The 23,335-nt window shown below is 34.4% G+C and overlaps 1 protein-coding gene across 1 annotated transcript in view; it reads left to right on the top strand.

Moving 5' to 3' along the window:
- The first annotated feature begins 4,603 nt into the window (after positions 1 to 4,603).
- The window catches only part of PHYHIPL (phytanoyl-CoA 2-hydroxylase interacting protein like), a 44,454-nt gene continuing 25,722 nt past the window's right edge, over positions 4,604 to 23,335 (top strand). Inside the window, exon 1 of the mRNA XM_054572761.1 lies at positions 4,604 to 4,957. Within this exon, the coding sequence (XP_054428736.1) occupies positions 4,852 to 4,957 (106 nt within the window). The 5' untranslated portion in view covers positions 4,604 to 4,851. The remainder of the gene's footprint in view (positions 4,958 to 23,335) is intronic.

The raw sequence follows: 23,335 nt of genomic DNA, 5'->3' as shown, positions 1-23,335 counted from the left end.
ATGTGTGCCATGAAGTAAAAAAAGGTTAAAAATCACTGTGCTAAATTATGAGTATATTTTGGATATGGAAGTCCTTAATGTTTTCTAATAGCTATATGGTTATTGAAATATTTCCAGAAATTTGTACTGTAAAATTGACCAGGTTTCTTTTCTTAATAGCATTCTTAGTGTCCCATAATAACTATATCCTAACTTTGTGAGGTGCCTAAAAGTTCACACAATACTATGTACTATCTCATTTGACATTCACATGTCCAGACACCACCAATTTGAGTAGCATAAAGAAATTAGAATAACTGAATTGTTTTCAACTTCGTCAATCATAACATTTCTCTTGTCCTACCATTTATAACAGTGGCTTACAAAAAGTTACGGCAATGTTTTAAGAGAAAAATAACACTCCTTCACTTGCAATGCATTTTTTGGATTTGCTTCTACCTACGGTTTTGGTCCTCACCTTTTGTCTGCTGCCTAGACATAAAAAAGTGGGTAATGCCCAGGGCTGTGGTTCATCTAAGAATGACCTTTGCACTTGTAAGCTTTCCTAAAGGACTTTGTAACTTATTTTTACTTTGAATCTGATAAAATCCTAGGCTAACTGCAGCAATATAATTATACACATTCAAAGCACTGAAATTCAGTCAAATAATTCAGCAAATTGTACTGAGTATCTTCTCTATGCAAATACTATATGTGTTTAATTTTCACAATACCACAGGGGAAATAAGAAATGTTCAGGAAAGAAGTATAGGCTTTATGTGATTGCAAACTCAGGATGTGTGCCAGAGTGATATCACTGTCAGAAAAGGTAATGAGCTCCTGGGCTGTGTTACAAGATGTCTGGTGTATATAGCAAGGGTTTGTGATAGACTACGTGTTCTTATTTATGTTTTTGTATTTCACATCTGGAATGTCCACCTATGGACTCAGAAAAATTAGAGCTACCCAGAGGACAGTGTCCAGTGTGACAGAAGGACTCAAAGCAATGTGATATCAGAAGTGTTTGAAAGAAGTAGGAATATTTAGACAGAGAATGGAGCATACATGGGCTGCGGGTAGAAGAAAGATTATCATTACTGCATATGATTAACAGAGGGGAAAATGAAAGCCTTTGTATTTACCTTACAGGAGGCAGGTTTGGGCTCAGAATGAGCAAGGCTTTGAACTACTTCATAAGTACTTTAATTTACTATTTATTAAAAGATAAACAACTTCTTGTCAAAGGCTTCAACATTGGATAAGGGATTAAATTGGGATATATTTAAAGTCCTTTTCAAATTTGAGTCTTATTCTTCATGTATACTGGTAACATAAATCATAGTGTAATTGTGTCTGTGGATAACTATAAAGCCCCATGAAAAAAAGCAAAAAGATTTCTGGCAGAGGGAAAAATCTTTATAGAGACTGTACCATTTGAGTTGGAGCTTGAATGATAGGTAGGATTTTGACAGTAATATTGGGCACCTCAAACTAACAATTCAACGATTAAAATGTATGAGAATTCCAATTACACTGCAACTTAGATATGAAAAGAATTTTCATTTTACTTAAAACTGATTTGGTCATCTTCATGAAATTTCATTTAAATATATATATGTCTAATCTGGGAACTTGGGTTCAGTCAGTATTTTAATCAGTTCCTTTAGGTAAAGTTCATCTTTTTTAGGTAAGATCCTCAGTCTTTCATATTCCTACCTTTTCCCCAACTTCCTATTTTAGATTGTATTTGGGAATATCAAAAGAGGGGAGCTTACATTATCTTGAGGCACTGGGACAAAGGGTCACTGGATTTAAATGTCTTTTGCTTCTTCTGGCCTCTGTGGCAACATCTTTTGCATGCCTAGTTGCTTTTGGTCTTTCACTTGAAGTTGGTGGCTAGAGAAACTCATGGATTTTGCTTTCTCAGTTTGGTCAGGGCCTGGTAACCATCTTTGACTGACAGGTCTCATTTTTGGGTACTTTAAACATCCTTCCCTACAAGGTTCACATTGCAGTTTTTGCTAGCGTATCACCTTGCTCTTTTAACATCAGATTTCATGGTAGGTCTGGTAGCTTTCAACTCAGATACCTTCTGAGTACACAAGCTATCTGGAAAGTAAAACTCCTGACCTCCCTTCTGCCTATGATGTTCTGTTCAAGGTTATTTGAATGTAGTAACCTAAGTCTGGCCAAGTGATAGCCTTCCAAGTATCTGGGAATCAGGACAAAAATTTTTCTGTCCTTGAGTTTTCCCATACTTATCTCTACATTTCTAAAGCTAAAACTGCTCACTTTACATCCTCAAGGTGAGAGAGTGTAAAAGTGTTACTGGTGGCCTGCCTTGAGCACTTCTACCTCTTTTGCATAATTCTATGTGTCAAAGAGAGGAAAATTTCCTCCTACTTTACCTATCTCCTTGCCACCATCTTCCTTATATAAACTCTGGCCTAAGCCTTTATGGTGGAATAGTATATCTTGTCTTCACTATGGGAGAAACTCTACCATTTGGATCACTAGGCCCAACCTTGATTTGTTAAGCCAGAGGTACAGGACAACACTCTAACCAACTAAGTCACCTGGCAAAGGCAACAAATTTACATTTTATCTCTTGACAATGTCTTGATTTGAAGTCTAACAACCTGCTAAAAAATCTTATATTAAATGTCAAAAGTCAAATATTAACTCTTTCTTTTGTTTTTCTTAGGTAATCTAAATCTTCAGCAAAAAGCTGCTTTGGGTTGAATAGGTCTTCTGACCAGAAGGTCACATTACTATTTTCAAAACATTACCCCCTTTTCCCATAACAAAAATATTTTGGCCCCAAAATCTGGTCATGTGAACCTGCCATTTAAAGCTTTTCAATAATTTCCCATTCTTTTAAAATTAAATCATTTTAGAAGCTTTTCTGACTAACTAGACTAGGTTACGACCACTGTGTGCACTCCTACAAGTACTCATAACATCCATCATAATTTTGCTTTTTTGTCTTCCTTTCCTGATAGACTTGAACTCAAAATTTCCAATATCTAGCATATTGTCCTTGGACATGGCAGGTGCTTAATAAATATTTGTGAGAGTTATAGTTTTAATTATAAGCATTAGTTACAGTTTCACCTGCAAATCAATAAATGGACAATCTAGTTTACACAGCTCCTTTTGAAATTTTTAAAATTGATACTCGTATTCTGAAAGATGAACCCACTGTGGTTGGGCTGACAGTATCAAATTCTAGCCCTCCACAACCAGGCTTTTTTAAAAAAGACTTATTTTTTTTGTCTTGTTTTAATATATAATCTTTACTATATTTTAGAGCTAGGCTTTTGAACACAGGAAATTCACCAATATGTGCTATCTTGTCATATTTCTTAATTTTTTCACAAATGATTCTAAATGGCCAAAGCAATCTATTTTTTATAGTTGTTCTATTACAGTTGTCATGTTTCTTAACAAGTAACTTAGCCTTTCCTTGGGGGACACCCCTACCTTACACAAGAATTCTTTCAAACTACAAGAAGGACATCCATCTTCATGAATACCTAAGTTCATAATGAGGGCACTTCACTTTAAGAACCCAATTATCTTCTACAGATTTTTATCAGCTTGCAGTTGTGCCAACTTTTCTCTCAGGCTTACTTTACCTTAAGCTAGTCCTTCGGTTTTATGAGGCTTCAATTAATTATCTTTAGGCATGTTATGACCAAATGAATGTGGCTAGAAAGGGCAGCATTATAACAATCTACATGAAAATTGTTACTTTATTGGTTAACATCTATGTTTGAAATTGGAAAATCCATAAAAAGAAACTTTAGTTTCTAATACGCATACATACGAAAAGGGGAGATCCTGAGATAACAAGGCAATTAAAAACTATTCCAAAGAAGCAAATGGCAACAGAGATCAATAGACTGTGACATGCATCTATTTTATTTTTAAAACATTTGTACTGCAGAATCTTAACTGCCACTAAAAACAACGGGCAGACAAGTTTATGGTAACTTGAAGAAGCACACTTTCCATTATAGAGAAGGAAAGGAGGGAGAGAGGAAGAAGGAGACGGAGGTTGGTTCTGTCCCCAAACCCTGCCAGTCCTCAATTCATCCACTCATTTCTCACACAGACGAAGCTGTTTGGAAGGTCCGGCTGAGTACGCAGGGTATGGGGGTCGAGTAGCCAGAAACCTTGAGCGGGTGAAGAGAGCCCGCTGGTTCCAAAACCCGGATACAAAGGGTCTAGACGCTTTTCCCAATAACCAATCTGCTCTCTCACCTCCCGGTGCAGAGACGCTGCAGTGCTAACCTGGGCTCCGACTGACACTGTGAGGAGGAAAAGCACGCCAAATCGACTTTACCAGTAGAAAGCGCCAAGCGAGTGCGCGTCACCCGCAGCCACCCACCGTTCCGCGGGCTGGGCCTTCCAATGCTTCACTCGTGGGGTTACGCAGCCCATGGCGTGAGGGCAGCTGGGGGCGCGTGCGCGCGGAAGGGCAGCAGGGCGGCGGGGGAGGGGGGGGGCGGAGAGCGCCTCGCGCCAGCAGGTGGGCGCGTCTTCTCGCGAGCGTGCGCGCACCGCGCCTTCTTCCTCACGTTCCTAGCGCGCCGCGTCCCCTCCCTGCCAGGAGCGCGCGCCTCCCGTCCTTGCACGGGGTCCCTCTCCGTCTCTCAGAGGCGCACACTCCCCTGAGCTTCTGCCACAGCCGTCGCCTCGGCTGTGGCTCTCCAGTCCAGCGGTTCAGCCTCGGCCCCTCAGTGCTGCGTCTAGGTCCTCTTCCCCTCCCTCGGCTACTTCCCTTCCCTTTCCCGCCCTTCTTTCCCACCCGGACCACCGAGAGAGCCTGGATACGAAGCAGGCGGGCTTGAGAAGGGGGTTAGAAAAATGGAGGTGCCGCGCCTGGATCATGCCCTCAACAGCCCCACCAGCCCCTGTGAGGAGGTGATCAAAAACCTCAGCCTGGAGGCCATTCAGCTGTGCGACCGGGACGGTAAGAGCGGCCGGGACCATAAAGAGAAGGGCCGAGCCCACGTCTAGGAGCCGCGGTCACTCAGGCTCCGCGGACCCTGCCGGCCCGGGCGGCAAGGTCTTTTGTTGCCCCCTCTGTGCAAAGAAATGCAGGTGGGGGTTCCCCTCAGTCCAGCCGCCCTTCCCTCAGACTCCAGAAACAAAAGGACCCGGGGCTAGTGCGTTGGCACGTAAGTAGCCATCGTCGCCAGCTGCAGGGCCCCTCGCTGTCCTCACCCGCCTGGCCCCAGCCGAGGAGCTGCCCCGGGGAGGGCGCCTTCCTGCCCGCGGCTTCTGCCTGGGTCGAGGCATTTCCAGTCTTTGCCGCAGTCCCGATTTCCTGGGTCTCCGGGCACCGAGGGGGGGATGCCCTTTGGATGTTTCTAGCAACCCGATTCGCCACCCCGCCTCCCCCCACCCCCCCTGCCCAACACACACACACGCACACACAACACACTAGTTAGCATTTTCTGTCCAGAAACTTACCAGTTCCTTTTTAAAGCCTCCCATTTTCAGACATCCCCCCCGCCCCTCAACACACAATATTTAGAAATTTTTCTATCATCTCAGAATGGGATTGGGAATGACAGATTCTTTTTTTCTCCCCCCCGCCCCGTGAAGGGGCAGAAATAGAGTTAGTTTCAGCACCAAGGACAGCCACAAAGCTTCGTGGTTTGGGGCTTTCACTCAGAAACTCAAAAATCTGTAAAGGTTTTATTATCTGTTAAACCAGTGTCACCCCAATAAATGAATTAAAGTAAAATGAAAATAAGTTCAAACAGAAGAAAATCTGTAAAGGAAGTGGCCTAATATATCTGCTGTGATTCAGAATGTGTGACAAATATTTATCATTGTGTCTTTTTATATGGCTTTATTCTATTGTTAAAGTTGGCGGCCTCCTAAAGAATGAAATGGAACATAGACAGGTCTGAGCGTTAGAGATAAGTTAGTGCTGTGTACAGTATGGGTAGTTCTAGTGCTTCTGTGTTAGTTGGAGCAGGTGAAGAGTCAGTGCTATCTCGGTAATGTGGACTATAACTTCATTTGTAAAGAAGGCATCTGATTAGTGATTGATTGGCCAAATAATTGTGAAATTGTACACTTGACAAAGGGAGAATAATTTATATTGTCAAAATGACCCTGAACACCTTTGGCTATAATGATTAATGTTTAACTGTATATAGAGACGATGATTTAAACATGTTTTTTAGCCAAGGTTATGTAGAGATACTAATGTGCTCACAGTAAGGTCGTAAAATTTATCAGACTGTAATCCAAATAGAAAACAGAAGTCTTGTTTCCAGAGTCATTTACATGGTAATAACTTGTTTAGGTATTGCTACACAGTACAGTTTAGGTTAACGGAATACTGAATTTCTGTTTATTAATAAATTTAGGACACAGAATAATTGTTTTTTGAAGCCAAAATCACTTTAAATAATTTCTGAAGCAGATGTAGTATGGATAAACAAATACTCTTGCAAAAGCTGTTTATGTTTCCTTTATCCTTAGACTATTTTGGTCACCATGATAATAGGTGCACATATTTATGGCATCTAAAAGTCATTATTTTGGTATTCCAAATATAAGCCTGCCTTACTAACCTATAAAGATTATTTTTAATATAACACATAGGATGTTATATGGGTTTTAGTTTATACTTTTGTGAAATGACTTTTTATAATGTTACCATTGCAGATATTCTTATTTTCATTTACTTCAATGATATTGTAAAAGCTCACTACTGTAATTATTGGAAATAGGCTATTCATGGTTGTTCCTCAGGACCCAGTAATCTTAATACTTAAAATTACCTTTACCATATGTTTTAAAAGATATTAGGGAAAATAATATGTTTTTTGTTTTACTTTTTAAATGAACTTTACAGAGTTAATAGTGTATAGTGCAAAAATTGATGCTGTGTTTATTGTGGTCTCTTTTAGAGTGGTAGCTATTTTATTTTGGTAGTTTTTTTTTTAGTTGGTTCAGTTCATATTATGGATCTCATAAAATGAGTAAATTATATAACATTCAATTTTTGGAGCAGTGCTGGTACTAAGCAATATCTAAAAATTACTATTTATTCGCAGACTCCGAATGGATTACATATAGGTTAATTAAATAAAGTTTTATTTTATAAAACAGCTTATGCCAACAAATACAAAGAACCTAACTTTTCTATTAGAAGATGTGTAAAAATTTGGATATAGCTTGTGTAGAGATGTTAAATGGCTTTTTTTTTTTCATTTTGTGACTCTACATGTCAATTCCAAACAGTGATAAGTTGACTAGATAAGAATAACTTTGAGGAGATTATATAGTTGGTTTTACATAACAATTTAAAAATGTTGCATTAAATTTGCCAACCAGACCTTATTTATCATAATTTTATATTGAATTTTTTTACCTAGATAGATGCTATTTGCTCCCTTTGCTTCCTTTCACTTCCTCTCAGGTCTCATTATTTTACTTCTGTAAATATATAACATAGAAAGATTAGGCTGGGGCAAAAGATCTCTTAGGTACTTAAGTACATAATAAGTGGCATATTAAATGCCATATTGTCATAATTTTGTGATTATAGAAATACATTTGTCATGTTCTTTACTTTTCTCTTTATTTTACTTGACTATTAATCTGACAGTGGGGAAAAATGAGAGCAACATAAATCCCTTAGAAGTGGAATAAAACAGAAAAGAAGAAAATACTATTAACTATACATTTCTTTTTACCCTTTCCACTTGTAGATGTTTTAAAATTTATGTTTTGCATATTGCATCAACTAAGACAGCATAACTGTATGTCTGTCTTAATGTTTTCTTGGCTCTCCTCTTTTATATATTTTTTGTCTTTCACTTGCTTTTTTTCTTATTTACATTATTAGCAACAATTCACAATGTTTCTTTATTTCATAGTTTCTCAAAGTATTTACTAGCCTTTGTGAAGCAAAGAATATGGAAGAATCCAAGCGGTCATATAATTGGATTTTTTAATTAAACAAGAGGGTTCTTTATTACACCCACATATTATTTCATTTGTGCTTTTATCCTACATATGTGTTCTTTGCTTGCTATTTCATGATCCCTGCCTGGATATTATTTGTAGTTCAAAATGAAGGTTATGGATAGACTTCTATTGAGAAATGTAGGTAGATGTGCTATAGGTATAGTAGTTTATATAATCTCTATTGCGAGTGGAGGACTGTTTCTGTACCTCCTTTCTGTTGTGTTGAAATACTGTACACAAAATGTACTTTAATTGTGGTTTTCAGAAGATTGAAGGAAGAAAAGCATTAACCTCTCATATACAAACATTAATAATAAGGGAAACTCCTTATGCCTAGTTTGTTTCTTCACATAGATACATCAGACTTTAATTTACCCGTAAGACAAAACAGCCTCCTACCTGGCACATAAAATTCTACATTAGTTGTACTTTTTATCATTTTTATTATGCTTATGTACATAGAAGCTTTCTTTTCTTGCTGAAAAGGGAAAATTTATCCATATGTTGCTTTACATGCATCTGAGCTCCCTGCACTCTTGTGTGACCGATGTGTCATAACTATAGTAGTAAGGAAGAAAATACGAAATGAATTTGTTGTATAGCACTTAAATTTACCCCCAAGGTTTCCTAGCTTTAACAAGTATTTTTTTTCCAAATAAAGACATTTTTTGACTGCTTAGATATGGTTTATGGAGTTTATGAAGCCAGGCAGCGGGGGAACACATTTTAAAGAAATTGCACAGATACAAGCTGACAGATTTCTGTTTTTGTCTATAACAATAGTTTTGTGGAGGAAGAGAAAAAAGGTTAACTCCATTATAGTTTTAAAAGGATAAATTTCTTTAAATTTGGACATTATCTACTTAAATTATAAATCAGTTGGGACTTCTTTATGCTTATTGACATATGAATTAAACACATTTTAACTTTGGAAACATAAAGTAACACAGGAATGCTTAGTATCACAGTGCTGTATTAGCTATTTCTTAGTGACATTTTCTGCAGCAGACATAGGAGCAGTGCCCCTAATTATTACCTATAATAGTACAGGAATGTAAGGTAATCATTACTCAGTCTCACTGACATGCATATAACATAGTGGTAATACCATCTTAGAATCAGAAAGACCTCTAAGAATATTGACTCTTGATAGATATGTTTGTTACCTTAAGCAAATTACCTTTGTTTAGCCTCAAGCTTTCTCATATAAAATAAGTATAATAGTGTCGACTCTATAGGATTTTTAAAAATAATTAAATGAGGTATTACTTATATATCTTTTCTCATAAGTCCTGGCACAAAGTAGAGAACATTATTGTAAATGGAATATTACTCTCCATATACATTCTTGAGTTGAATTGCTTTTTCTTTTTTTCTTTTTTTTTGGGGGGGGGGCAATGTTTAGATTTTTGTTTTTTCATTTCAGTTGTGTTTTATTTACTTAGCAACTTCTTATGTCAGTTTAACTTCATGAGTAGTAAATGGAAACTGTAAATTCTGAATTTTAAAAGGAGAGTGAATTTTAAAATCATAGTTACAGTATCTATCCTTTGCATATATTTTCCTATCCCATCAGAAGTATCTTTGTCAGCCTTAATCTTGCAAGGTTTTTTCAGCTTCTGCTCCATTATGCTGTTTGCTGCACTTCATGTGCTTTGTGACTTTGATGCCTGCTTTGGGTAGGCATTTACATCAGAGCTGCTCCCTGTTCTTGATTAACCATTTTTTTCTTTATGATTTTTTTCTTTATGATTTTTTTCTAAGGATAGAGCTGTATTACCATATATATGTGACCTCTGGATTCATTGTTTTTACAAACATGTAACTATAGAGGTAGTGTAAATTTTTATTAGTATGAAACAAAACAAAAATAAAAACTAAAAGAAACAAACTTGAAAAAAAGCTTGAAAACCATCAGATTGTGTATACCAATTCATATTCTTGGTAGGGGTTCTAATTCATTCTCAGTGAAGAACAGGAAGTTATTAGAGTACAAGTCACATCAAAGGATATGTGACCAGACTCCCTCCAGTGGTAGAGTAACTGATGTGTCATAAATACAATAGTAACACTGGCAACTTGCTTTGTTGCCTGGATAAGCCAGTCAGAAATTGACTCCATAGAACACTATCTAGACAACTTCCAAGTCACTTGGTTTATCGCTGCTGATATCTCCCCCTCTTTTAAGCCTAATCTTGTTTTTTCCTGTAACTTTTGTGAGTATAGTTTTCTGATTACTTTTATATTTTATCTTGATCTTCAGTAATAACAGCAACTGCATCAATTACTACAGTAAGCATAATCCTTCTGTTTTCTGGTTTTCTTTCTCTGCCCTTAGTAGGTCCATAATTTAAGTCTTGCCTTATAACATTTGCTTCTTTCTTGGGTTTGTTTTCCATTTTTGTTAAATTTCTCTATAATAATCTTTATTGTTTATGAATTATGTATTTAAATTCAGTTTTTACTACTCTAAAGCACTTGCCTCATTCTTTAACTATTTAAAATATTTTACTATTGCTAGGCAGTAGTTATGTTGTCCTATTGAGCAGGCTATATTTTATTTCACATACATTTGAAATTAAAATTAGTTTTGGGGGAAGACTTCTAGCTAAAATAGAGGAGTTGAAGAAGAATCTTGACAGAAAAAGGAGGTAGATAGTATCAGCATAGTGTGTTCTCTATATGTAAGGATAATGAGTGACAATGGTATAAAAGAAAAAATAGTTACTAAGACTTTGTAATTGAAGGTTCAAGCAAAATGGAAATTGATCAGGAATAACTTCAGAATTCTAAGTCTGGGAAATCATAAGATTCACTGACTAGAAATAAAGCAAGGAGAAAGGAAATAATATTAAGACCCCATGATGACAACTTTTTCCATCTCAAATTTTAGGTCTCAGTAAACATCTAGATGTGTTCTAAGCCCTTTTTAGGGACACTTCTCTTTTTCACAGAAATCATATTCCCAGAATAATAGTATATACTGCCTTCTAATTATTGTTTCAATGTGAATCCCCATCAGAGAACCCGCTTACTTTCATTTTAAACTTTTACTTGATTCCTGCTCTTCAAAGAAAGCTACTTATAGTCCAATGATAATTTTTAAAAATAATTATTAGAAAAAAACCAACTTGATACTTAGAGGATTGTGAACTAGAGATTTTTGAGTCATTTGCATAAAGGTAGTTTTCGAGTCAGGAGAGTTTCCAGAGGGATTTAGCAATAAGAACATTTATGTTTAGGCATTTGGAATTTAACAGTAAGACTCCCTTGGAAACCTATATTAAACACTTAGCAATTTCTCTTGTGTTCTGGGGAAAAGGGTTCTAGAATAAAGAAGAGAATGTTCATAGAACTATATCATGTTCCACTAGGAAGAACAGAACTTAGGTGAAAAAGAGAAGATTTGGATTTGTGTTTAGTCTGAGACAGTCTCACCCTTTGAAGGAAAGGAGTTATCACATGCTGGGAAAGGCCAACTTTGAACCACAAAGATGAAATAAATCTACATTTCAAGTTTGTTAAAAATACCAACAAGAGCTCTGCATTTTGAAGTTGCTCAATAGAAGTGAGTTAAACAAAAAGCATCCAACTCTGAATTGTAGTTTTGTTTGTGATATTATGACTATTTGAGTCAAGTTTGTGGTTCATTTTAAAAGGGCCCCTCTGTGGGAATTATTACACATATATTATTTGTTGTAGTGGTTGTGGCAATTAAGTAAGTAAATCTCTTTTTGTTTTTTATAGCCAGTGGGAATGTTGTTGTCTAATAATAGTACAAAAGGCCTGGCAGTGGTGTTCAACATTTTGGCATCTCTGGGCCATACTGGGGGAAAAAGTCTTGGGCCACATATTAAATACACAAACACTAACAAAACTGATGAGCAAAAAAAAAAAATGGTTTTAAGTAAATATACAGTTTTGTGTTGGGCCGCATTCATAGCCATCTTGGGATGCATACAGCCCACAGGCTGCAGGTTGGACACCCCGGATAACTTCCCTAGACATATGATATTAAAGACAAGGCATGAAAATTTTTCAGTATACTTACTTTGATTTTATTTTTTTCCTTTCTTTTTCTTTGTATTTTTTATTACCATTTATCCCCCTTATGCTCTCTAGCACCTCCACCTCTCCCTGCCCCTGCGCAAGCCCCACACTTTTTAGTCTGTGTCCCTGAGTCCTTTTTCTTTTTTCCAATCCCTCCACTCCCAACCCCCACCCAGAGCTGTCAGCCCGCTCTCTACCTATGAGTTTCTCTCTATTTTGCTTGTTAGTTCAGTTTGTTCATTAGATTCCACATAAGAGTGAAATCATACAGTATTTGTCTTTCTCTGGCTGGCTTATTTCACTTAGCATAATATTCTCAAGGTCCATCCAGGATGTCTCAAAGGGTAAAATTTTCTTCTTTTTTATGCCCAGGTAGTATTCCATTACATAAATGCCCCACAATTGTTTTATCCACTTATCAACTAATGGATACTTGGGCTGCTTCCAGATCTTGGCTATTGTATTAATAAATAATGCTGCAATGAACATAGGGGTGCTTACTTTTTTTTGAGTTAGTGTTTCATGTTTCTTCAGATAAATTCCCAGAAGTAGAATCACCGGGTCATAAGGCAGTTCCATTTTTAATTTTTTGAGGTATCTCCATAGTGCTTTACACAGTGGCTACACCAATCTGCATTCCTACCACCAGTGCAAAAGGGTTGCTCTTTCTCCATATCCTCGCCAGCACTTGTTTGTTGATTTATTGATGATAGCCATTCTGACAACACACCTGTGTAGTCAAGAATTTGACTACAAAGGAAGCAAGCACATACAATGGGCTAAAGATAGTTTATTCACTAAATGGTATTGGGAAATTGGACAGATATGTACAGAAAATGAAACTAGACCACCTTATGCCACACACAAAAATAAGTTCAAAGTGGATTAAAGACTTAAATATTAGACTCAAACCATAAAAATCCTAGAAGAAAAACATAGGCAGTAAAATCTTGGACATTGCTTATAGCGATATTTTTTCTGATATATCACCTCAGGCAAGGGAAACAAAAGAAAAACAAGCAGATGGACTATATCAAACTAAAAAGTTTTTGCACAGCAAGCAAACCTTCAGCAAAATAAAAAGACAACCCATTGAATGGGAGAACATATTTACTGATACATCTCATAAAGGATTCATATCCAAAATTTATGAAGAACTTACAAAACCCAACACCAAAAAAAAGAAAACAACCAAACAATCCAACCAAAAACTGGGCAAAGAACCTGAATAGACACTTCTCCAAAGAGGACATACAGATGGCCAATAGACATATGAAAAAAGATGTTCAAGGTCACTAATCAGAGAAATACACATTAAAACCTCAGTGATTTTTTTTGAAAAATAACGTTTCCTATAAGTCTTAATGTTGCTGAATCTCTCAGTCTTTCAATTTAAAAAAGTGATGGCAAATGCAAAAAAAAGAATTACAATTTTTGAGCATGTACCATGTGATAGTTTTTTAATGATTGCTTTTTTTGTGTTATATCTATGGTGCAGAACAGGAATCAACAAGTTACAGTCCCTGGGCCAAATCTGAAAATCTGCTGCCAGTTATTTTAACATTTTATTGGAACACAGCTGTACGCATTTGTTTATATGTTTCTATGGCTGCTTTCTCGCTAAAACAGCAGAATTGAGTAGATGTGACAGCATACCACGTAGCCCCCAAAACTTAAAATACTTATTATCTGCTTCTTTGCAGAAAAAGTTTGCCAACTCCTGATGTCGAGGATTGAGGAAAAAAGGTTAACCTCTCGATAGGAATAAAAATATTGAAAGAGGAATTTCTGAAGAAAAAAAAGTATAATCATTTTGCTTTTATGTTACCAGGGTTTTGAGATTATGCAGGTCAGACAGAGCGCTGAAGAAAGCTAAAAAGCTTTACCAGGCAATAGGATAGCTAGCTTTTTGTGGAGTCAGTTAAAGATGGGTAGCTGTCTATGCCATTTAGTCTGATAGACAGCAGGAGAAACAAGCCCTAATTTTAACTCAAAATCTAGTCTTCATATATAACTTCAGAAGGAAATGTTAGTTGTGCATTAGTATTTTCAGGGATAATTACAGTTCCAGTAACATATGTTTTAAAATTAAAAAATGATGTCAACTTTGAGAAATACAGATAGTTATATTAATGCATATTACAGAAATTTATGTATATATCATATTTTTCCTTCTAAATCAAATTCTCATTGAAAAGAAGGTCAAGGTCTTATTTTTCTATCTTCCATACTCTGTTGTAGTACTTTTCAATCTATCCACGTTTTGTTGGTTTTTTTCAATATCCAGTCTATCACTTTATAAAATATAATTAAAATGAATTATTAGAAAAATGAAATTTAAAAGATCCAAAAAGATTCAACAGATACAAAAATTACTGCCATATTTCTATAAAAGTTTCTAAATGCTTAATTAATCATAATTTTCATATTTTTCTCATCACAGACTGGTAAATAGTTTGCAGACTACACTTTGAGTATATTAGCTAGAAGAAAGTACCATTCTGGTCTTGTTCAATGATTAATTTTTAGGTACTACATTTATTCAGTTACTAGTCTCACTTTATTTCCTTTTTTTTTTTTTTACTTACCTGGTATTTTTTACCATTTATTTCTACATGTATTTCAACTTTAGGGTATTAAGAAAAGGGGGTAAAAGGGTCCAAGAATGAATATAACTTGGATCCTGCATTCAAAGGATTCACTGGCATTTAAGAAGACAATACATTTAAATAACTATAACAACATGTGGTGATAAATACTATAGTTGCATATAGAAGAGAAAGTGGTTAATTCTGTCGAGTCTTACAGAAGGAAGAAACATTTTTTCTGTTTTTAAAAGTAAAATTAAATTTGCCTGAAGAAGTGGGAGAAGGGCATTTCTGACATAAAGCATATATAAAGTCATAAAATCACATATGTTCTAGGAATATATAGCATTTAGTATTGCTGAAGGAAAGAAGTGTTCCTTGTGGGAAAATAAACTGAAAGCTAGTTAGGAATAGCTAGATTATACCATAATTAGGAGTTTGGATTTATCTCGTCTGAAATCTTGTTAGTAGATTTCAGACTTTCTAATTTGTAGAGAATGTTTAAAAAACACATTTTGAAGAACTCTTAACAAGTGAAAGTGGGATTTTATTAACATAGTTTTATCCTGTAATTTCAAACTTCTAGCATTCTCCAAATAAAGTCAATCAAGAATAGTGAGAAATAAAAATGGGAGTTATACTTAAATGTTTCTATTTTATATTAGCCCAACATACACTTTAATTCTGTATTTTAGTTTTGTTGCATTGTTCCTAGGAAATTCTGGTTCATACAGATAAGTAGTGGCAAATGGTAATGTTTTTAAATTCAGGGTACTCTTCAGATAAACTGATACATACTTAAAGAGAAACAGAAAGGTGTTTTTTTCATGGTAGAGCCAAAGAGTTAAAGTGTTCCTTTTGGAGGGAAGTAGTAGAATGGTTTCATCCCTGATCTAAGTTCTTCATTGTTCATTGAGAAAATAATGCATTTTGTTATATTCTGAGATATTTGTCAATAACATTAAGAAAAAAACGCTCATATCTTTTTGCTGACTCCTTAAATTTCAGAAGAGTGGAATTTATTTTACTTGTATAATGAATCTTAAAACTGTAAGAATCAATTTCATTACTTACAATTCATCCACATTTATAAGCTTGGTAACGTAACTGTACTGTCAAATTGAGTTTCTTCAGCTTATTAAATGGCTAGATGATCAAATTAGTTTGCCCTTATTTTTACTTGAAAGATATTTATCAAAGGGTTTTTTAATTAATAAATAATTTCTTGTTTCTTTTGAAGTATTTGTATCTTACTTCAGGACACACACCTAAGTTTGGTATAAAAAATTAATTTGAAAATTTTCTATTCATAACATTATAATTAGTTCAAAAAATCTTCAATTTAAAAACAGGTTGTATATGATGATCTAAAATTATTTTAAAATATCTTAATATTAGTCCTTACTAGTGACTAATTACTACTTTGTAAAAGCTGGTAGAAGCTTTTACAGGAGCTACCACTTCTTAGATTTTAAAATTTTATCTATTTCTCTTACTATAGTTTCCTCAACACTTCTAACAATTTAGTTGATGGTATGCTAAAAACTGATTTAGACATTAAAATTTTCTTCATTGTTTGTCATTTTACCATCCTTGCAGTTAGCTATTTGAAAAACTTCTACAAATGTAAGTGGAGCGATCTGCCATATTCATATTCTCTCTGTTATATTGGAAGGATTTTACATAATGTCAGCATTTGAGTTAATCAGGTATATGTGATGAATAATTTTGTATTCTCAGCACTTTCAGACATGTACCAATGTTTTGTTTCAGTTTTTGGATGTTTATTAATTTAATATATTTGTTGCAATGTCAGGCACACTTTTTTCCAAAATCATGGAACTTGTCAGAGACCTTATCTTTATTTGCAAAACCTGCTTGTATGAAATCTAATGAAAAGTTATCACTTTTCTATCACTACAATGTACATTTTACTGAAAGATGACTATCACTGATATTTAACATTGTATTTTAGCTTTTGTGAGGGCTTCCAGCGTATATATTTCATATTTTGAACATAGTTACAAGTGTAGTCAATATTACCTTAAAAATCAACTGGTGCTAATTAATAGAAAGACTTTGAGACATCTTGAGCCAAATCAGTGTTGGTATAAACATTTTAACATTTCTAATTTTAACTAGGGATCCATTTCTAGTTTTATAGGTAATTATTTCATTGCCTATGCTGGTAAAATTATAACTCTATCCCAAACTTAGAATAACTTCCTCACAAATATAATTGGAGAAGTACACAAAACTCATAGTAAGACTTTCTATTTAATTTGGGCTGAAGGGACAAACACCTGAGTCTTGCCTGGAACTAACTGAACTCTGCTTACAAGTATAGACATACAACTCAAAGATAATTGCAGTTTTGGCTCCAGACCACTACAGTAAAGTTAGTATTGCAATAAAGCAAGTGGTAACCATTTTGCTGGTGAAGGGTCTTGCCTTCAGTTTTTAAAAAATCTGTAATATCTGTGAAGCACAATAAAGCCAAGCACAATAAAATGAGATATGTCTGTAATAATGTGTTTATAAAATTTTACTTGAGCATATGCTTGCTGACTTGAGTTAAAAAAACAAATATGAAACAGGAACAGAGCCATAACCTTTTTATACATTGTGACATTTTTTGCTCTGAATAGCAAGCAAAGTTTTGTTTGAATGTTACCCAAAATCTCATAATACAGCAGAATATATGCTATCTGTATTACAATTTTAAAATAGTTTAAAAATAACTATAAAGGAAGTAAATAATAATGTTTTCTGAACCCTTTAATGAACTCTGCATTTAAAAAAAATGAGTGAATTGTTTCTCAGAACCAATTTAAACCATTGATTCTCAAAATCTGTTACCTGCAGGACTCATTAAACACAGATTCCTGGGTTCCACTTGCAGAGTTTCTGAGGCATTATATCTGCAGTGGCGCCAAAGAATTTGAATTTTCTAGCAAATTTCCAGATGATGCCAATATTGGTAATTCAGAGACCACACATAGAGAACCACCCTCGTTGCTAGCATGAACAAAGAAGTTCTTAGGTAAGGAAGAGATATTACAAATTTGGTTTTAATAAATAGTATTCTGGTATCCATCTGAGAGATGAACTGCAATATTGAGCTCAGGAGTTTAACCACTTATAAGGCAATTATAGGTACTAGGATTATTAAGACAAGGCAGGTAAAAATTGAGAGTGGAGTTGAACAACATTTCTGAAGTAAAACTTGGTCGATTTTGTGATTAAACTGGAAGTGTGAGATACCAAAAAGGAGTTGTTGATGATGGCTGTATTTGCTAGATTGGATATGTTTTGGCACCAGTAAATAAAGTGGTAATTGTTGATTGGAAGGAATGTGGAGTAGTGTTGATAATAAGCTATTTTATTAAAGTGTTTTTGGGACAAGCTAGGTTTCACATACCTGTGGAATATTTACATGAAAGTACCCAAAGGGCTGTTAAAAACATCAATCTGAGTCTAATAGGGAGATAGTTTGAGGATAAAGATGGAAATTTAGTAGTCTTTTTCAAGCTATTTTTCCATTGCTTCTGTTTCTCCTTTATCAAGTGTTCCTTTGTCTTTTAGTCAGTCTTTCAGACCCATGTCCAATTGTTGGACATGCTCATTAGAGTGAGTAAATTTGAAGGCTTTTTCTGTGGCGACTAAAAGCACTTAAAAATTACTTTTGACATAATAAATTTGGCTTGGGTGTGCTTATTTGGGACAGTTAACATAGAAGAAATACAGTTGATTGATCTAATGAGCCTTGTACTTCATAAATGTATCCTTCCTACTTCGACTGAAAAGAGAATTAAATATATGATTTTCTGCATTTATTATAGAAATACACTGGATTAATTTTTTTCTCCTTGGCAACATAGTCTGCAGTACATAAAATAAATGAACTGTTGGAACTCAAATTAGCAGGAAAATAATGACACTGGAGCTTAAAGAAAAGCTAAAATTTTTACCAAAGCTATTTCTAAAGCTTTCATACTGAGCATACGTTTCCAAGGTTTTCTTTTGACTTGAACCTACTAACTTTAATGTTTACTAAGGTATCTCTTTAATGCTAGTCTAAATATGACATAGTGTGTTTCACACTTAATTTTTGTGTTTTTTGAAGATTCTTTGTGTTTAAACTTAGATAAACCTTTTATTTTAATGAATATAGTTTTGTATAATTTTCAAGTTGTGCTAAGTCTGGGTGTTTGAGCCTATTACTATATAATTTCTTCTCTTGCATTCAGTATATTTAATATTAATTTCCCTGGAACTTTTTGTTATTTTTAGTGATTTTTTAAAAGAAAAAGCCTAATGACTAAAAAGTAGTGGTTCTGAATTTTGCTGTTTATACTACTTGTTTTGCTAAAAGCTTTACTTATTCAAATTATAATGATAAAATTTACACTAATAAAATGTGAGTTTGAAGTAGTAATAAGTATTTCAAATACAATCTAGCTACCATTAGAATTTTAATTCTGCACCTTCTGTTGTAGAAGTATATCTTCATATATACACACACACACACACACACACACACACACATATATGTATGAGATTCACAAGTATTTCTAAAAACTTCATGTGGATCAACATTCATTGAACACTTTCGTAGTTGATTTAATAATAACTTGAAGAATTTCCCCCCTTTTTTGCTTGTCGTATTAATATTTTAACATTTTAAACTTTCTAACACTCAAAGGCCATTTAATTTCATTATCATGTATTAGTATTTTTATGAAATTTTTAAATCTGTCTCTCTGGATACATGCATAATGCTGTTTATTTCCCACAAATAATACGTGTGTATGTGTATATTTACCTATTTTCATTGCATTTTAAAATGCAGATGTGCTGTCCTTTAAGAAAATCTGATATAAAATCTCAGCTTACAAAATCCATTACTGGGGCAATAATTATTTTTCCTATAACAGTGTTCGTTGTCATCTCTTTAATGTTCTTAATTGTCTCCTTAAGAATTTGACAGAAAAGCCAAATGGCAATGAAACATAATGCCAACTAAATTGTCCAAAATAATGGTTCCTTAAATTATTTATGAAATTTTTTTGAGGGGAGGTATATACTGTACATTGAAAATTCAGAGATTTAACAATTTTAGCATCATCTATTTATAAGCAATATCAAAAATAGCTAAATTATAATTGTGCTGGCAATTCAATTTAAAAAGCACTGCTGCATTTGTATCATTTTCCTGTGAGTTTGCAAAACTTGTTGCTCAGCATTTCTATTAACATTTTATTATTTTTTCTTTTAACACCAATTAAGTCTGCGAAATATCAAAAGCATTGTTTTGAAGTAAAAAAAAAAAAAAAAAAAAGGTGACTCCTAAGAAAGCTAAGTGTGATAATGTAAGAAAACAGAAAGGAGAAAAAGAATTTTACCCAGAATAGTTTTTGTTAAATTAAAAAGTGGTTTTGCAAATTTTTGTATTGACTAATGTTATTATACTAACAGTATAAGGTATGAATTTATTTTGGTGGCAGAAGTTACTTTGCTCTTCAAATTACTTTTTATTGTGTTGTATTATCACTAAGGATCTGTTTCAGATATTTAAAATTTGGGATATCTGAGACATATAGTTGGAGGTGTTAAATACACTTTAGAGATCTTGAGGTATATATTTGGAAAAATATCAACAGCAAGATGATTGATCACTTTTAGGGAGAAGTAAGAAGAGAGGGCTTGCTCCAAGCTGTGCTGTCCAATATAGTAGCCATTAGGGTCAAATGGTTATATAAGTTTAAATTAATTAAAATTACATAAAATTTAAAATTCAGTTCTTCAGTCGCACTAGCCAGATTTCATGTGCTCAGTAGTCACATGTGGCTAGTGGCCTATGCTAAATAGCACATATATAAAAAGATTTCCATCATTGCAAAAAGTTCTATTGGACAGCACTGGTGTAGACTCCTTAGAAAGACTGACTTTTGATTATGCAAAGGCATGGAGAATAGGGAGGAGTATTTAGTGAGATAAGAACAAAACTAAGAGCATGTATTAAGTAGCAAATGGTCAACTGTGTTAAATGTTGATGAAAGATAGTCTGGAGAGCTGTAAAGTATCTACTGGATTTGTTACCATGGTGCTTATTGGTGACATGACAAGAAAACTTTTATTGGAGTGGTAGAGGCAGAAACTAGATTTGACTGGGTTTAAGAGTGCATGGGAGGTGGCCCTGGCCAGGTGGCTCAGTTGATTGGAGCGTTGTCCCAAACCCCAAAAAGGTTGCAGGTTCAACTCGTGGTCAAGGCACATACCTAGGTTGTGAGTTTGATCTCTGGTCAGGCAACCAATCAGTGTTTTTCTCTCAAATCGATGTTTCTTTCTCTCTCCAATCAATTAACATATTCTCAGGTCAGGATTTTTTTTTTTTTTTAAAGTGCATAGGAGGTGAAGAAATAGCATATTTTGGCAGATGTTCAGAGAAGTTTGGTTATAAAGGGAAGCAAAGAAATGGATCACTATCTGAAAGGTTATATAAGAGTGAGCACTTTAAAAATGTGTGTGTGAGGTCTATGTGTCTACTAGATTGTAACATAAGCTGCTTGAAAGCATGAACTCTAGTATCTCAACTCATCTTTGAATCATCTTCCACTTATGCACTCAACAATGGTTGTTGAACATAGTACATCAATTAGCCTTCTAATTGCCTGAGAGGGGTTTATTTTATTTGGCTGTTAACATTTATTTTGCTATTCTTGGAGTGAAATCCTAATCCTCAAATTTTACATAGTTACTTATAAAGAACGGTTTTTGCCTTTTCATAACCTTGAGATGAAAAGTGATATACACTGGCCTACCTTTTACAAAAAAACATTATGTCCAATATTTATTTTGTAACCAAGACACTTTTTAGTCTCAAGTATAAAGGAACTTTGAAATAAGGGGGGAAGTGGTTTATTTTTATTTAGGAAAATAAATTTCAGTGTACAGATCAATTTTATAACAATGGCCTGAATTCAAATAGAATCTCAGTTGTAAAAGGTAACACTTATATGATACAATAGCTTCTCTGATGTTTGCAAGTATACTTGCTGGTGAAAACTGGAATAAAATAATTTGCCCATAACAAATGTTATGCATGTTTTGAAATTCCAGTTTTCAAATCTCTAGTGCAAAGGAAAATGTACATATTTTCCCCTCATTTTTCTCCATAAAATATAGTTGTGGTATTTGCATTTCAAAGAAATGGTGTGCTCTTGAAATGTTTTCACTGTTTCTGTATATACTGATATCTGTGATGTTGTTGTCAATATATTTTGCATTTAAAAAATTGTTTGCAGCCCTGACTGCTGTGGCCTTGTTGGCTGGGCGTTGTCCCACAAAGGGAAAGGTCTCCAGTTCAATTCCCGGTCAGGGCATATGCCTGGGTTGCAGGTTTGGTACCTGGTCATGGTGCATATGAGAGGCAACCAATCGATGTTTATCTCTTACATTGATATTTCTCTCCCTCTATTTCTCCCTCCCTTCCCTTTTCTCTAAAAATAAATAGAATTTTAAAAAATTTTGCATAAAGTTTTTGTACATTACAATGAAGGAGCAGACGTGGATAAAATATCTGTCTAAAATATGGTACACAAATTATATCTTAAAATCATTCAATTTTAAAAATAAAATTTGGATAACCTTAATATATTTATGATTCATAACAAATTAAGAAAAACTAAATATATGTTACTTCCTACTAAATACATGAAATAGCATTTCATTATTCTTACCTTCATTTGAGAAACAGTTCTTTTATAGGATGCATACCAGAAGAAACAGAAATTCAGGTATTGTATCAGCATAAACCTTTCTGAACTTGGACTAAGATAAAACACTTCCTCTTTTTTCACTAAGTGTTATCTTCTAGTTGACCACTGTAAGAATAATTTTCTAACGTTAGTATAAATTTCCTTGAAATTAGACTCAAAGTCGCCACTGCCAGTTCTGTGAGTCATCCAAGTCTCCAAGCTAAGGATTTTTGTTTAACTATCTGTCTTTCTTTCTGAATATTTTGGGCCTCCATATTTGTATTTTTCTTATTATAGGTAAGGACAGATCCAAATTTTGTGGTGTCTGAAGTTTACACAATTTCGAGTGTCCTATTTGGAAAAAACAATACAAAATATGAGGTACAAAATCAAGTACTAGAAACAAGTACAAGTGAAAGGCCCTTGAAGCTTAATTTCCTGGTAAATTCCTCTCCTGATATTTTAAGCATCATTTTCCCCACTTTTAGTGTGAATGACTTGAGTAAAAATAATTTAATATTCCCCAAGATCAAATAACTAGAAGTAGCAAAGATATCAGTCTTTTTTTAATCCAAAGCCTATGCAATGTAGACATAGAGTAGAATAGAAGAATATTAGACTGTAAAATATTGACAAAATGCTTTAAAGGTTCTTAGAGAAGCTATCTGGAGACCCTGGAGTCATCAGGATATGCTTTCAGAAATGTGGTCTAAGATCAAATTTGAATAAGTTACTTTTTTTTTTTTTGAGGAACCTCCATACTGTTTTCCATAATGTTTGTACCAATTTATATTCTCACCAACAATGTATAAGGATTCCCTTTTTTCTCCACAGCCTCACCACTATCTTTTTCTTTTTTCTTTTGATAATAACAATCCTAACAAGTGTAAGATGATACGTCATTGTGGTTTTCATATGCATTTCCCTGATGATTTGTAATGTTGAGCACCTTCTTGT

Source organism: Pteronotus mesoamericanus, unplaced genomic scaffold (genome assembly GCF_021234165.1).
Source record: "Pteronotus mesoamericanus isolate MK-2021 breed Mesoamerican mustached bat unplaced genomic scaffold, CSHL_Meso_final contig_24, whole genome shotgun sequence".
NCBI lineage: Eukaryota > Metazoa > Chordata > Mammalia > Chiroptera > Mormoopidae > Pteronotus > Pteronotus mesoamericanus.
This window is presented reverse-complemented; position numbering and strand designations above follow the sequence as displayed.